Raw genomic sequence first — 17,542 nt, 5'->3', positions numbered from 1 at the left:
TTTATTTTGTATGCAAAATATGTATACGTAATTAGGAATCAATATAGCTTCATACACATCCCTAATACAGGACAATCAACTCTTCCTCTTGCGAATGCGAAAAAAAAGTATTGCAGAGAAAATCAGAAAATATTCACATGCAACAAAGAAAGCTCCTATCAGCGACAGAGGAGCATTGGCAACAGCCAATCAGTAGCGACTTACTATTGCTGGAGACAGACTTCATCAACCACTATTTGCACCTGCCCTTGACCACATGCAAATACGGCTTGGAGGGGCTTATATGCGTCTCTGTTCTAGTCTGCATCTGTTCGTCATTGCGCAAACACATCCTTACTGTACTTGGCCAATGTTAAAATATCCTCCTCCTACCTGTCTCTTCAGGTGCAAGCGGGCATGAGTTCTAGAATCATGGAACACTACTTAGGCGCATATTCATTGGGCCATTTCTCTGGGCATGTGCATAGAGATATGATTAGCAAATCAACCCAAGATATTAGCATGTTATTCACTGGAAATGTTTGTTCCTGGAGATGTATTTTTCACAATAAAATAAATCTGCTCGTATCCTCCAAGGGGTATATTTCCTAAACAGCAGGTTTGAAAAAGTGGAGATGTTGCCTATAGCAACCAGTCAGATTCTAGATGTCATTTTGTAGAATGTACTAAATAAATGATAACTAGAATCTGATTGGTTGCTATAGGCAACATCTCCACTTTTTCAAACCCGCAGTTTAGGAAATATACCCCTAGGCCTTATAAGTTAGCATTTATTAAAGATGTGTTTTTAAAATGTAGAAAAACACAGTGAACAGGACATGATGGTCGTTGTAGTACTCTAAGGTCCGCGAGAAGCTGTTGCATGTGATGTGCGTAGATGCAGCAGCTCAGCAGCGAAATGTGCCTGGAAATTATTTTAAAATATTATGATTTTACCTTGCAAATAAGCATGTGTTCCAGCAAGGGAAACCTATATATAAATGTTACTTTTAATGCCATGTAAATTAATATAATGTTTCTCAGCCTGTGTCCTTTCTTTTTTTAACAGTAAAATTTCCTGGTATCAGGACCTATGTAGACCCTCATACATATGAAGATCCTAGCCAGGCCGTGCATGAATTTGCGAAGGAGCTGGATTCTTCATGCATATCCATAGACAAAGTTATTGGAGCAGGTAGGTAACCAAATCCCACGTTACATACAGTAAATAAAGGCATAAATTGCCTCAGGCAGCACTGTGGCACAGTAGTTAGCATTGCTGCCTCCCAGCACTGGGGTCATGAGTTGGATTCCGACCAGGGCCCTATCTGTATCGCGTTGGTATGCAATTTGTTTCTTTAAACACATTGCTGTTTTAAATTTTGCCTGGAAAGTCACAAAATATTGGCGATTTGCTAGGTTAATACAATTAAAATGCATCTTGTGACATTCACAAATATATTTGTACAATTTTGCAAATCATTACATAGCTAAGGCTAGGTACACATTGAATATTCCGACGTGTTATCTACAACGATTTTACTAATGACTGAAGGTCCGACCGGTCAGGCGATTCATGCGCAGGCCCGGCGCTCCCATTAGGCAAGGTTATTATTAATATTATTATTAATTTTTATTTATAGGGCGCTACTAAGTGTCCGTAGCGCCGTACAGGGACAAACGAAATTACAATACAAGGAGAGACAGCACAGTACAGTAAACAATAAGCACAATAACTCTGAGAGCTCAAAGGTTAGGCACTTGCCTAGGGCGCCGGGCTCTGGAGGGCGCCACAGTATTCTAAAATACTTTAAAACTGTGCGGCGACCGCTGACCATACCTGTCACGGCCGCCGCACAGCATTCAGATGGACGGGGAGGGGGGGAAGAGGCTATTTTGTCACCACCGCCGCCTCTCTGCTCCGTCTCCTCCCCTCCACTTACTAGTGTCAGTGAGTGGTGGGGAGGAGACGGAGCAGAGAGGCGGCGGTGGTGAGACAAGGTAAGGAGAGGAGGGAGGAGGGCGGCGATTTTTGCGGGGGGGGGGCGCCGCTTTTTTAAAAATGCCTAGGGCACCGTGGACCCTAGCACCGGCCCTGTTCATGCGTACACACTACACACAATTTACCGTCAGATCTGTGCTCTTTATCTGGTCCTTTAGTACTTTAGAGAATGACAGCACAATATGCATTTATTCACTCATTCTTGTCACATTGATTAACCGCCATGTTATAGCTATCCACATGTCATAACGAATTTCGTTAGATTCTGTGTCTCTGAAACAAAATTTTCAGTCTCAGAACAAACGAACAAATTATTTCATCTACAGCACTCTCTACATTTAAGTCACTGGGACATGTTCATTGCCGGCATTGGCTGAAAAGTCCATGACTCTGTAAACGCTATGGAGATTGTGATCGTGAGTTCATACAGACTACATGATCGGAAGGTGACTGGAACAAGATTATTTAATAGTGTGGTCAAATGAAACAACAATCGGCACTTTGGAACGATTGTCGTTCATCGTGTGATTATACACACTAGTGCGATATGTGGCCGAGTGGTCGTTTATCGGGTGATTGGCCCGATAATTGCCTGAAAAGCCTCCAGTTTGTACCTAGCCTAAGTTTTCATTGCATGTACATTGCTATGCAGCTGAGTGCATATTGTTCTGTTATCAGGCATTTCAGTTAATGAGAGTCTGCGGTGACCTTTCAAAAAATACTGATTATTCACACAGGTGTGTATGTGAATGTGACCAATCATTTTTTATATAAGGCAACTTGTGATTTAGTCTTAGCATTTATTTAAACATGCTGGGAATTACAGCCTATCAGTGCATCTGACAGTCAAACCGCAAAATGTATTACACGTGTACCCTTTTTATTGCTATGCTATGTATGTTGTTTTATATGTAGTTCTGGACATTTAAATTGCAAGTCTGGTTTCACATGAGGAAAGAAGCACAGCACATTTATGAAAATGTGTTTCTGTCTTGGGGAACTGGATCTGGAAAAATACGTTCACAAAGTCACAACTTTGGGATTGATTTTAATACATAGTAGTTATTTTTTATTATACAATAATCATTTAGTGTGTGTTCAGGAACACTTGCAATAAAATGTTGCTTTTGGGGCAGCCTTGCTGCTTAGATGAACTGTGTGACACTGATATAAAGATTGGCCAACGCTTTGGGTTTTAGGCAGATGTTTTATACAGGTTACCCATTTTTCTGGAAAGCAATGAACATTACCAACACAATTATTTGGAAATACAATACTGTAGATATTTGATTCTGTAATGTTATGCTATCAGAGTGCACTGTTTCCCAGGTTTCTATATGCACAAATGACAAGAGAGCAGGTATAACAACAAATTTTGTACAAGACACTGTTTTGTCTTTAAATTCGTTGTAATACTTTCCATGTTATGGAATAATTATGATAATTGGTGCTTAAAGGGTTACTAGTGGTAAAAAATAGGTTAACTTTTTTTATATACAGTTCGAGATTCAAAGGTAATTAGTGTAGTTGTTTTAGTACAGATACCTATATTTCATACTTGCCAGCTTTTCCTCGTTGGCTTCAGGGAAATCCCAGGGGAGGTGGGCATGGGGCTTGACTAATTGAATAATTTTGTCCCCTTAACTATTATCAGAATTTTGCCCAATTACAGCATTGGGCTACGATGACACAATATATGCGTCATTAAGTCCCGCCCACCACTTATCTATTGCAGGGGCAAAAACCGTGAGGTTGCCCTGCTCTCCCGGGAGCCTGGGAGGTCTCCTAGAAATGCGGGAGTCTCCTGGACATTCTGGGAGAGTAGGCAACTATGCGTTACAGAAAAGCAGCTAATGAATCTCTAGGGACTGAAGTGTCTTTTACATTTCTGTCTCCATTACTGAAGTCATGTTGTCTTACCTGTCAGTCTTTGATTAAATCTTGGTCTCCATGAAAATGGCCACCTCCATAGGCATCAATACACGGACATAGGACACAATTTCTGAACTTTGTCATCATGCCACAGATGGCGAAGCCAACCACATCTTGTACTGGCTCAGCATCAGGGAGAATGCCAGACTCTTCAGGGAGTGAGGGAGATCACCCCTATTTCAGGGAGTCTCCCTGACATTCTGGGAGATTTGGCAAGTATGCTATATTTGAGTGTTTATCTGAACCGTCATGTGATTATTTCACATGTCCATTATCTCCAACACATAACATAATTGTAAACATCAAATTAGTATTCTGCAGGCCAGGTCAGACCTGCTAAGTGAGAGGAAAACAAACACCCTACCTACAAGTAGAATGCTGATGTTTTGTTAATGTGTCAGTGTGTGATGTGTGTAGGTTTAAATGGAGGTGACAACCGTTAAACTGTTGGAAACGTCCAAATATTGTACATTGTCCACAAACTAGTTTACAATTTGGGGGGCAGAGCAAGAGAATGGGGCGCTTGTAAGATGAGAAAAGTTGAGGGGTATCGATAGAGAAGGAAGGCTGATGATAAATGAGGACACAAAGAGTGAACAAGATGTCAGAGGAATGAGAATTAAATGGTAGACTGAAGGAAAGATAGTTTAACACTAAAGCATTTAAGCAAAAACTTATTTTTGGGCAACTATCCATTGGAGGTTTCAGGATAGCTTAGGTCATGTTTATTTTGAAACAAGACCTCAAATATCAATGTAATAGTAACATTTCATTTGTCACTCTAAGCAATAGTAAAATAAATAAATCTGAAAAATTAAATATTTTTGTATCACATTATGGCAGCGCTGTGCTTTCAGTAATGCTTTCTAAATGTAATTATTTCCTAAGAAAAAATGGGAGGAATGTCTCTGCCTTGTCAATAAGTATTAATTTCATGTGAAAAGGACATAAACTTTGCAACTGCCATGTTGAATAAAAACATGGGATCAAACATCATGCGATGCCTGTATTTGTTTATTTAAGTTTATTATGCTATTATTTTGCTATTACTTATTTCTTATGCTCTGTAAGTTCCTTTTGTTCCTTTTGCTATAGGAGAATTTGGTGAAGTGTGCAGTGGTCGCCTGAAACTCCCATCAAAAAAGGAAATCGGCGTAGCAATTAAAACGCTGAAAGTCGGTTACACCGAAAAACAGAGAAGGGATTTCCTGAGTGAAGCCAGTATCATGGGCCAATTTGAGCACCCCAATATCATACGACTGGAAGGTGTTGTTACAAAAAGTAAGTACCAGTAGATGACAAAAGCTTCTGGTATTTTGAGATCTACGTCTTCCTCTATATTTTATATGGTTAGAGAAATGTACTCATTCCCTTTTGGTGCATAGTTGTAGAGTGTTTTCAGAACTGTGTTTTTTATGCCTGGTTTGAAATTGAGTTAGTGTTACTGTTAGTGTTAATCTACAATAGAATGTGGTCAGCGGAAGAAGCAGTTATACAACATTAGATTGGTAAAATTGCCTTGATGAGAGGGTTGCCTATAGGAACCCTGGTACACTGTGTTTGGACATGACTTTGAACCTTTGAACCTTTGCATGTAGACTGTATGAGAATCAGACAGATAGGGCTCACAAAGGGTTGGAGTTCCATTTGAGGGCAGAATATCCAAGGCAATTGTATGCACTTTGTAGGCGTGCACAGGGGTGTAGGAGCCGGGAAGGGGGGTACAGTTTCCTTCCCATGATTTCTATTGGGTGGGCAAAGACTTTAGTTTGCCCTCCTATGAACTTCTACACAAAAGCCTTCATTTGGGCATCACGGAGGCTAAGTGGTTAGCACTTCTGCCTTACAGCACTGGGGTCATGAGTTCAATTCCCAACCATGGCCTTATCTGTGAGGAGTTTGTATGTTCTCCTCGTGTTTGCGTGGGTTTCCTCCAGGTGCTCCGGTTTCCTCCCACACGCCTAAAAAAACATACTGGTAGGTTAATTGGCTGCTAACAAATTGATCGTCGTCTGTGTCTGTGTGTGTCTCTGTCTGTGTTAGGGAATTTAGACTGTAAGCCCCAATGGGGCAGGGACTGATGTGAGTGAGTTCTCTGTACAGCGCTGCGGAATTAGTGGCACTATATAAATAAATGTTGATGATGATTCTACTTTCTGAAGTCATGGAATCTATTCTACACTTGTGAAACTTTTTTAAACAATAGATTGTCTTAGTATAACTATAATGTTCTTTAATATAGATTGCCCTAGTATAGATTCAATACAGATTGATTTGTTTATTTAAAATAAACTCTAAGGGCTAGATTTACTAAGCTGCGGGTTTGAAAAAGTGGGGATGTTGCCTATAGCAACCAATCAGATTCTAGCTGTCATTTTGTAGAATGTACTAAATAAATGAAAGCTAGAAGCTGATTGGTTGCTATAGGCAACATCCCCACTTTTTCAAACCCGCAGCTAAGTAAATCTATCCCTAAGTGTTCCGTTCATAAACATTTAATAAATAACCTGCATTGATGATGAACTACTATTCACTTTACTTTTACCCTTTTCGTGTGCTGCGTCCAATAACAAATTGAAATATAGCAATCTGAATTTATAGCACATACCTTAACCAGTGAGGCAGTGATTATAGATTTAAAAATACTCCCACACAAATGAGATTAGGCTGTCAACGAAATCTGAATATAAAATTAGTTTAACGACTATGAAAAATGTACATTTTTAAGATGAACAATTGAATTTATCTATCGTTTTAACAGCAGTTGTACTAATTGGTAGTTAATATTAATAATAATATGTATTTAATAATGTATAAATACGGTATATTTTTATAGTACAATAAACAATGACACTGGGGTTGGCCCCTGAATCTCTGGCAAAAATTAACATAGGATTGGGAGTCTTTGTATATCTACAGTCACTGTTACAACTGTCGTAAAACAAGATACCAAATGTGATTTAAAAAAAAGGGGCTCCAAGCCCTATAGCAGTCCTTGGCCTCCCCCACCCCACCCCATAAAAATGTTCGATCCTACACCCCTGGGTGTGCATACATGTAGCTATAAATGGTCTTGAGTTTTTTTGCAATTTAAAACTACACTATCATTTTATAGCAACCAGTGCACCATCCGGAATATTTTACTGTAGCAGGTTACTCCGGTCCAATAGTACCAAATTTTCATTTGTTACATCTCTGAAATAATATAATATGGAAAAGGGATCATTTTGGGTATCTCACATGATTTCTGCTATAGATGTTAAGTGAACTGTTCTTTAAGTTAATACTGTTGTTTAAAATATACCTATGGTAATTATTTTGATAAAGTGGTGTTATCTCTGTAAGGAAATATTTCACATTTTAAACATATTTCAGGTAAACCAGTGATGATTGTAACTGAATATATGGAAAACGGGTCTCTGGACAGTTTTCTTCGGGTAAGTAAAAAATGAAAGAATATCTTCATAGCACAACTTACTGTACACAGAGATTGTGTCTCAGATATTTTGGTTTGCATTTAAAAATGTATATTTAATCCCAAAAATTATGTTAACAGTGTTGTAACAATAGGGACTGCGTAGGTTGTGGTGGTGATGGGGCAATGCCGGGTTACCCTCCTCTGATGCCCCTGCTCCCCCTTGAGGCCCTTCTCAGCGACGCATGCATCCTGCGCCGGACCGTGCATGCTCAGAAAAGGCCCCCACTCTGCTCTATTGATAGGCAGTCCTGGGTGGTGAGAATGGCATTCCTCGGCTCCTACGCAAATTTTGCTGCAGTCTCAGCTTATAAACAATTTTTGTAAACCTACAAGTAAAACCAACCTGCCTGTCTAGTGTCATAAAGCAGAATTGTATACATTATATACTATTTAGGAAAATGTAACCCTGCTTTACGTTAGGACTCTGTATTCATTCTGAATTAGGCCTGCAGTACCTCTGTGCTACCAGAGGTGCTACTGTTGTAACCGGACAGTTTCTCCTTGCCTGCAAGGGGTTAAGTATTTATCTTCCAAACTGACTCGTGGTCACCTGTGTCTGGCCTTTATTAGACTGCCTTTTTCTACAGACTGGTGCCAGTTAGTTTGTCTTTGTTGCTGCTATTATCTCTGTGAAACTCCTGTTTGTATCCTGACTGCTCCCTGACTTTCAACTCCTGCATTGTTCCATCATCCTACACCGTTTCTAGTGATCCAGACACCGGTTTTGTTTGTCCTTGCTCCTGCTTACTCCCTTGTATATTGTGGATCTTTCGTTTTCTGACCGTTGGCTCGCCTGACCCTCCTTTTGCCTGATTCTTCCGTGGATCAATTTAGCTCATTCAGGGCCTGAGTCATTAAAGAAAATAAGGCAAAAAGGTGTAAATGTTCTCCTGGCCACACCATGTTACAATGCAAATGGTGCAAATTAGTTTATTATTTTGCACATAAGTGAAATACTGGCTGTTTTTTCATATAGCACACAAATACTTGATAGCTTTATATTTACACTGAAATTTAAAGTTGATCTAGGACATGCCCTACTCCAACTATAAATCTGTCCCGACATTTTAAATTTACCTCCCCCTCCAATGCAACATGGTTTTACCCAGGTGCAAAATTACTCCTTTTTTATCCTTTGCTCTCCTTAATGACTCAGATCCTCAGTATTTAGAGGCCCTCTAAACATTCAAACACCTACCTTTGTCTAGTTGTAGTGCCAGCCATGCATCCGTTACAGTTCGTCTCCATGTTAATGTTTTTCTTTTTTTCTTACATCAAAACAGATCTATTTTTCAGTATTAATCATTACAATAAATTGAATGCTATAATTGCTAATGTACTGTGCAAAAACAGCAGTGAAGTGCTAAAAACATAAACATATTTGTTTTCATATTGCCTCTGAAATATTATAAAATCTTCTCTTATGCAAGCTTAGGCAATATGGGGCTTTCCAGCTTTTGTGGAACTACAAGTCCCATGGTGTGGACATGCTGGAGCTTCTAGTTCCACAGCAGCTGGAGAGATATAGGTCTCCTGTCTCTGGTCTAATGTATATTAGAACAATATGCTGCTCGATATGAAGTAAATTGAGTACAATTAGTATAGTCATTTTGACATAAATATGTGTTAATTATAGGTAGGAATGTAATTGCTAATTTAAATCCAGTTCTCAACAATAATTTAATGGCCAATTAGTATCTCAATTGTATGCTTGCAATTCTTTGCAGAAACACGATGCTCAATTTACAGTCATCCAGCTGGTGGGTATGCTCCGCGGCATTGCATCTGGCATGAAATATCTCTCGGACATGGGATACGTCCATCGTGACTTGGCGGCACGGAACATTCTCATAAACAGTAACCTGGTCTGCAAAGTTTCTGACTTTGGGTTGTCTCGTGTCCTAGAAGACGATGCTGAGGCAGCTTATACAACAAGGGTGAGAAAGACATAGACTTAGTGTGTTTCATTTGCGATTTATTCTAAGCTTCCAGGTATTAAAGTAACCCTACAGTAATGAAGTATGTACCATCAGTCAGCTGTTCAGAATTATTCGAAGAGCTAAATTCTCGTGAGTTCAGGAATCTCAAAGAGAATTCTCAATGAGCACTTTGCTGCCACTGAAGGTCTTATGTGGTTTTGTGCATGTTGTAGATAAAGATGTGTATAGAAAAAAGGTTTTCTTTGCCCATAAGGAATTATGTGGACTAGCTTGGAAGGGAATGATTCAGAAAGCCGTCGGAATGACACGCACAGGCCAAGCTAACTAACTAACATCCATGTAATTTTCCCACTCTGGTCACTGCCACACTCCACTCGCTCCTGCTGAATTGGTCTTTTTTCAAACAGGCAGCCTCACCACACTGTTTTTGGGGGTGAAGTGAAAATCTGTAGACACTCATAAAAAGTCAAGTGACCCTCCGGACCGCAGATAAATAATTGGGACCAGAATTATCATTTAAAAGGTTTTTATACCCTGGGACAACACCTCCTCTTTACTACAAAGAGGTGGAACTTAGCCATCAGTGTGATCCCAACATTACATATTAGCTTAACTAAAGACCTTAACTAAATCGGATATGGAAACAAAAAGTCTCTCTTGGCTGCGACCCACACTCCAAATAACACTCACCACACACACACAAATGCACAGACATTACCTCTATTTCTCCGCCCATCTCTCATCGGAGGACTCTTGTCTTTTGTTGTCATTGCTCTTCTTGTCTTTAATTCTTAACCTTTTCCGTATGGCTCACCTGCCCCCAATGTCTGCCCCAAGTCTCTTGTCAGGCTCACTTGACCTTTCTACCCTTCTGGCGAGTCATTTTACCTTTATTTACCACTCATTATTTTCTATATCCCCTAGTTGAATATATGTCACTGTCCTTTTGTATTTACCCATGTTTGAGTCTGATTATACTCTGTGTCTCAATGTTATTCCAGTATTTTTTCCTTTGTGCTATGTGTGTCCGTATCGGCATTTACGTGCCTTAATGAATCAAGCCCTATGTGTGTATTTTATGTGTGTCTATATTACAATCACTTGTCGCTCTCACTATAGGCAAAGCATTTGCGCTGTTGTTAGAGCAGGAAGACAGTTACATATACAGTATATTAGAACGTAGCTAGCTCTGCTGGATTGCAAATCAGAATCTCAGAGTGTGCCTTAGGGACCCATTCTCCTTGACATTCACTGTGATCAGTATTGCCGTGCCACTGGCTCTAGCCTATTCTCTTGGACTGTTAATAGAGTTGCATCTTTTCAGTGCTGGAGGATATTTTCCCACTTAAATGTTCAAACTGCTAAAACAGGAGGTCTCCAATGAAATATGGCACCTGGTTGAATTGCCAGAGGATCTGTCCAATCAGGTGCTATATTCAAAACAACCCTCCCGTCTTATGCATCCTAAACATTTCGAATTTTCCATCCCTAGTCTCGAGCAGCACAGGCAGGCAGCTCTTCCTTCTCTCTATGTGTGCTGAGTGCAGGCCCGGCGCTCCCATTAGACAAGGTTAGGCACTTGCCTAGAGCGCCGGGCTCTGGAGGGCGCCTGGAGGCGCCACAGAATGAACATTACTTAAAACTGTGCGGCGACCGCTGACCATACCTGTTACGACCGCCGCACAGCATGCAGATACATCCAGAGGGAGGGGGGAAGAGGCTATTGATCACCACCACCGCCTCTCTGCTCCGTCTCCTCCCCTCCACTCACTGACTGTCGGGCCGTGACATCATCATCACAGCCCGACTGTGTCAGTGAGGGGAGGGGAGGAGACGGAGCAGAAAGGCAGCGGTGGTGATTCAAGGTAAGGAAAGACGGGGTGAGGAGGGAGGAGGGAGGAGGGCACCGATTTTTGCAGGGGGGGGCGCCGATTTTGACAAAATGCCTAGGGCGCCATGGACCCTAGCACCGGCACTGGCTGAGTGGCATTTAACGTAACAGTGGGCATCCCATCTGGTGAGCTCCACCAATATTCTACTGTGGGGGTTACATAGCAAAGCTGATGTTTCCTAAGATAAGAATGCCATGGGAAGCATGGCATATATTGTGTTACTGTTACAAGAGTCTTTTGATAATAGATCAATGTGTATTATAGAATCCATAGTTTTACTTGCATTAAAAAGTGTAATAAATGTTTTCAGTAAGCAGTTTTGTTTTGTGAGCGTGCTGGGATGCACAGCGTGCAATAATGTTTATGTAACTTGCAATTAAAAATGGTAAATTGTAGGTAATTGGTATCACTGACCGTGTCCCTTTAGGATGTGGTTAGCAATACGAACAAACAGAAGAGGTATCAAAGCTAGTATAAGTGTAAATACAATAAATGTTTATTTACGGACCTCAATACAGAGCATTTCATTTTGTGCAAGTGCGCCCAATTGTCTCCTTGCTCGTAAGACGGAGCCAGACTATATTCTGGTTTTTGGAACTGCCCCTGTAAAATTAATAAGTGCTGACTTTTCCTGGTTTGTGGGTATGGATTGAAATATCCATGGTGGAATTCGGAAAAGTTCCACAACAAAATCAAGCCTACTGTCGCTTAAGGACCACCCTTCTTTAATTTCCAGCAAACATTTAAAACCCTGAAACTGTCATTGAAATGACTGAGGTTGGCAGACTGCCCTTCCTGATCTAGTTTGCCTGCTATGTTGTCCTATGAGCCAGTCCTCTTCTGACTGGCAGAAGCATGTGTGTATACAGTCAATCTAGCAGTATTGAACCGGCTTCTTGTACATAACGTTCTCAACCCTTTGACGCCAGATCTTAGATATTCTTTCATTAAACACTCTCATAACCTGCTCATTGTTACATCACGCTCATTATTTCCAAGCAGGTCTGTCCTGCACTGAATTTCTAGCTGGAAGGTAGCCACTCCAAGCAAACAGTATCAGCTGTTGGAAAAACACACAAACAACATTCCACTGAAGTGAGCCAACATAAAATCAATACGTAAAATATGGCAAGGAAATAATACACAAAGAAGACAGGTCCAGGTGTTATGTTCCAGATCTGAGATCTGAAAAATAAACACGAGAGCCAGGTGTCCAAGTTTTGTTCTTGCTGTCATTAAACAAAAGCCCCAAAACACAAAATATGTTTCAGACACATATTGTGTTCACAAAAAAATCCCCAATAAATGGAATTTAAAGCTATAAATACTTTCTATAAAGTATGTGCAGATTTCTTGTAAAAGTACGATTAATTCCCAACTGTTAACACTGGAAATATTAACATTTTATTACTTCGATCTAGTTATAGCAGGGATGTGAAACTTTCTGAGTACAAATATTTTTTACGTAATACCTACAAGTTAGAAGCTGCCTTTATATTTTCAGATTCCACTTTCATTCAGTTGGTTCACGTTTATGTAAGCTTTTACAGTTTACACGTATAGGAAAGGGGATGAAAGTGGATGCATAACTGCTTTAGATGAAATATCAGTTTAATCTACAATATGAATGTATAGTTTCATGGGTGGTGCAAACTGTTGAATAGATTCAGAGAGTCAGCATCAGCATGGATACTATTACTACTGAAAACAGTCAAATAATTAAAAAGTAATTATGGTTACACTATGTGCCAATCTGAAATGAATCTAGTTATCTAGGATAAGGATAACGAAGGTACACGACTCATTGAATACTGGGAAAATGCATCATTATCATACACTGATCAGCTTGTTTTCTCTGTGTTTCCTGTCTAATGATTCTGTTTAATGATAAGTGCAGTACAGATGGCTTAGATTGACACCTATTTTTTATTTTTTATATATATATATATATAAATATATATACTGTGTATATCCATATATTGTGTGTATGTATATATATGTATATATATGTATGTATATATATATATATATATATATATATATATATATATATATATATATATATATATATAATGATACACTTAGAAATCTACTGTTCACTGTAGGAGAAGTGTATACCTTCCTGGTAATGGACATTTGCCATTAATCGATCGAATGCTTCCTGTGCTCTGTGACACAGGAAACTGTACAATTCCATGTAAAGTTAATGTATCCTGTTTACGGCTAGCATAATTTACATAAACTACTAAACAAAAAAAATATTTTAAAGGGGCACTGAAATGTACCCGCAAATGTAACCAAATTAGCCATGCATTTTGCTGCGCCCCCTCTAGCTTTGTGCTCTGCACCTTTGCCCTCTCGCACAGCCCTGGCTACGGCCCTGCAAACTGTGTCACACCAGTGATTTTTAGATTGTGTAGAATTGTGTATCGCTTGCAATTCTTTATCCAAGGTTACAGTAGATCTTACTTCAAATTATGACACAGCGCATAATAGTGGGAAGTAAAAATTACTATCTGTCAGTCATTTTTTAAATAAAACTGTCAGTAAGAAACAGACACACTGTGCTTTGATGAGGACGAAGGCCTGGAGGTGTTCAGCAAGGTAGACAGACAGAGACTACAAAGTTCATGACACTGCTGATCACACAGAGTTTTGTTTGTGGTGTTCTGGAGAATACTGCACTGTACAGATATGTACAACAGCTCTTAATCAATCTTTAACAAAACAATAGAGTGCAGTAAGCGGTCTGCACTTTTCTGAATGCATGGAATTAAATGCTGGATCATCTCATTGCAGTTCATGGGACAAAGGTTTATTATAATCATTATACTGGTGTGTTACCTGCTTGTGCCACCCATATTCATCTGTCTTACATTCTTCTATGTCAGTAACTGACTATAGGTATGATACAGAGCAAACGTATTGATGACTGAAAATGTAGCACTTATCCATATGACACCATGGTATTGGACAGGGGCTCCATATGGCGGCCGTAAACTCTATCCTCGGCATCTATGGAGGGGGCCCCAAGAAGTAGCTGTACTGGGGGCCAAAATTCCTCTGTTTATACTGAGGCCTGCGGCACCGCTCATTACATGTTTCCTAGCCCCCCATACCCCCACTCACCGAAAATTTTGCTCTCTCTTATCTTACATCTTCTAATGTCTTGGTCAACTCAGAAAGCCAACCCCTTCTCCTCAATACCTCCATGATAATCAGCGCTGGTCAGTGATGCACTCTGTAGCGACTCAAGCTACTTCAATCCGTATCTCAGACTAAGTCCTAATAAGTGACCACCCCTGAGAGCTGTCCATCAGGGATACTACTGTTAGACTACTGATAACTGTGTTACTGCATATATGCTGGTACCTGTAGGAGACCAGGGGTTAACTGTATCAAGCTGAGAGTTTTCCGGCGGGTTTGAAAAGTGGAGAAGTTGCCTATAGCAACCAATCAGATTCTAGCTATCATTTTGTAGAATGTACTAAAGAAATGATAGCTAGAATCTGATTGGTTTTTCAAACCCGCCGGAAAACTCTCAGCTTGATACATTTACCCCCAGGGTTGAAAGAAACAAGATTACCCCCCTCGAAGCGGGCCGGTATGTGCCGGAGAGGTGAGGTACACAGGGTGTATAGCGTTCCATCATTTTTATATTACACAATACAGTGGTATAAAGCATATGAAATTATTTTTACGTTATTAAAAATCCTTAAAGTTTCTGGGGGCCTGGGCAGCCCCCAGGACCCTGTGCGTTATCTTGGAATTTCCAAACAAGCGCTTCTAAAGTCCCACATTCGACCAATGTCAATCTATAAATGTCATACAGTGATTTCTTGTTATTCATAAACAGCAATGGAACAGTGGTACCTGGTGACCAAATTTTCATGAAAGATTTAGTTCCTTCAACAGAAAGACGTGAACAAAACTTACTTGGTCATTTTTGAAGAACAGCCAACCAAGTGATGTAATCACACATGTTACACAAAACTGGCTGTGATTTCAAGTAAGGTAATAGCAGCTGAATTTACACTCACAAAGCGGTTAACTAATTGTGGGTCGTTGAAAGACATGACAGGTTTAAGATTTGCACTGTAGTAAGTTGCTGTGAAAATGTGCGTGCCATTGAAATAAGGGCCTTTGAAGGCATTTTTCTGCTCCAGTTTTGCAGGTCTTAGTTGGAATAGTTTTACGTTGTCACTCAAAAATAGTGTTAAAAGGAGTTTTCTGCAGCATGTATCCAATTCACATACAAATATTGCATTTAAGCACAATTGGAAAAAAGAAAATGCTAACCGGCTAAAACTTTAGTTTACAGCCATATAAATTGTAGATACTATCGAATGGTTGTTGCTACCATTTTATTTACTACTATATAATTTATATTATATATTTTATTTACTATACGTGTTGTAGGAGCCAGACACTGGTAGGTTGATGCTGAAAAAAATTAAACTTAACGGTTTCATTTTTACTGCAATTTCTTTAAAAAGGAAAATGTGCTTTTTTCTTAAGATTAAACCTAGGTATTGCTATTGTTATATGTGTGAATAAAATACGCATTTTAAAAATTATTACGTTTTTTCTACTTTCAATGTATTGTTTGAAATTGATATTAAATGATCACTAAGTGTAATCGTTGCTTTGTACTTTATTTACAATTAACAATTTTTAATACATATAGATTTCTCTCTACTTAAGAGCATTTCACAAATTGACATAGGACAAATTATCCTGAAGCTTAAGGTCATTTTACACAGGAACACACAGATCGAGATTAGAAAAGTTATATCCGGTGCAATTAGTATAGAGGTTAACACAGCTGTCATCTTTGCTAATCCCTTTAGTGATGGAAGAACATGGCTGTGCATTGTAATAGGGTGTTAAATATGCCCTAAACATGGTGTGACTGTTAGTTATCTGTCACATGGGTTATGTGGTTTTATTGTAAATGAGTGCTTAGCTACTTGATAGGAAATGTTTTTCCTTTATTTTAAGCAGAAATACTTTTTTTTATTTTTATAAATAATCAAACATGGCTAGAGTATGCAGTCAGGTTGCCTGAACTTTGACCTTAATCATGTACCATATCATTAATGAATGAGGATATCATACATGCGTATTTTTGAATGCTGCTATTTTTATGTGTACTTGCACAACTTAGCGTTCCAAGATGGCGAACACAGCAGGTGTGGGAAATGTAGCATCTAATAGGAGGGGCTTGGCAGATCAGGCGTTTCTTGTGGATGGCGTTTCTTGTGGATAGTCTCAGTAAATTGCTTGATGCAGCTTTGTGTCCAAATGTAAAAAGAAGATTTTTGTGTTGTTTGATATGTGTAATAAATTCTAAAATATAGAGCATTGTGTATTTAGGAGTTAGTTTTTGAGTTGCCATTAGTACAACTTGTTGATCCCCTTATTGCCATATCACCATAACCTATGGATAATATCTCACAGAAGCAGCTGAGCGATACTCCGCTACCGTGGTAACACTGGCCCAGAGCAGTAAGGGTTAACGTACCGCTTTGCTGGCCCAGTCTGAGGGGATATTCACATGCAGGACCTGGCTAGTCAGACTTGGGCTTTCAGTTCCACTAATTTATTTTTTAAAAAATAGATAAAAATAAAATTGTAAAAAATAGATTAAAATATAAAAAAAATGTGTAATTAAAGAGGAAAATAATGCTCTATTCTAAGAATTAAGCCTTTTTTTATGCAGTCTCTTCTGTTATTGCTATCCTGTGCTATTGCTGATGAGACCCGAAAAATCTTACTACCTGTGCTATTGCTTGCGATGACCCATTGATATAATGGGAGAAGATCAAATGCTTAATTCTTTTAATGCATTAATGTTTAAAATGTTTATTTAATTTTTAAAATACGTAAATCTACTTTTAAACTCAATTTAATTTTTGTTGTTTTTTTATTTATTTTTATTATTTATTTATTTTTTTAAAAAAAAACTATTTACATTTGAGTTTTCAGTTCCTGCAAGCTTTAGTAAATAATTATTTTTGCATGTAAGAAAGTGCAAACATAAAGGATTATTATTTATTTACCTTTATCTTTCCAGGGTGGGAAGATACCGATTAGGTGGACGGCACCAGAAGCCATTTCATACCGTAAATTCACATCAGCAAGTGATGCGTGGAGTTATGGCATTGTACTCTGGGAAGTCATGTCATACGGAGAGAGACCTTACTGGGAAATGTCCAATCAAGATGTAAGAACATAATAAGGATAATCAATTATTTTAGATGCATACTGTTCTTTTGTGAGCACATAAAAAATACAATTAAAACTAGTAGCATACAGT

General features: G+C 39.0%; 1 protein-coding gene across 2 annotated transcripts in view; it reads left to right on the top strand.

Moving 5' to 3' along the window:
- Window positions 1–17,542, top strand: part of EPHA3 (EPH receptor A3) — a 293,753-nt gene that overhangs the window by 253,893 nt on the left and 22,318 nt on the right. For both annotated transcript variants that reach the window (XM_075197046.1, XM_075197045.1), the window contains exons 10-14: window positions 1,049–1,174; window positions 5,009–5,194; window positions 7,289–7,350; window positions 9,119–9,328; window positions 17,300–17,449. In XM_075197046.1, the coding sequence (XP_075053147.1) occupies window positions 1,049–1,174; window positions 5,009–5,194; window positions 7,289–7,350; window positions 9,119–9,328; window positions 17,300–17,449 (734 nt within the window). The remainder of the gene's footprint in view (window positions 1–1,048; window positions 1,175–5,008; window positions 5,195–7,288; window positions 7,351–9,118; window positions 9,329–17,299; window positions 17,450–17,542) is intronic.

The sequence above is a fragment of the Mixophyes fleayi genome, chromosome 2 (assembly GCF_038048845.1).
Source record: "Mixophyes fleayi isolate aMixFle1 chromosome 2, aMixFle1.hap1, whole genome shotgun sequence".
NCBI lineage: Eukaryota > Metazoa > Chordata > Amphibia > Anura > Limnodynastidae > Mixophyes > Mixophyes fleayi.
The sequence above is the reverse complement of the archived record's forward strand: the minus strand, read 5'-3'. Positions and strand labels throughout refer to the sequence as shown.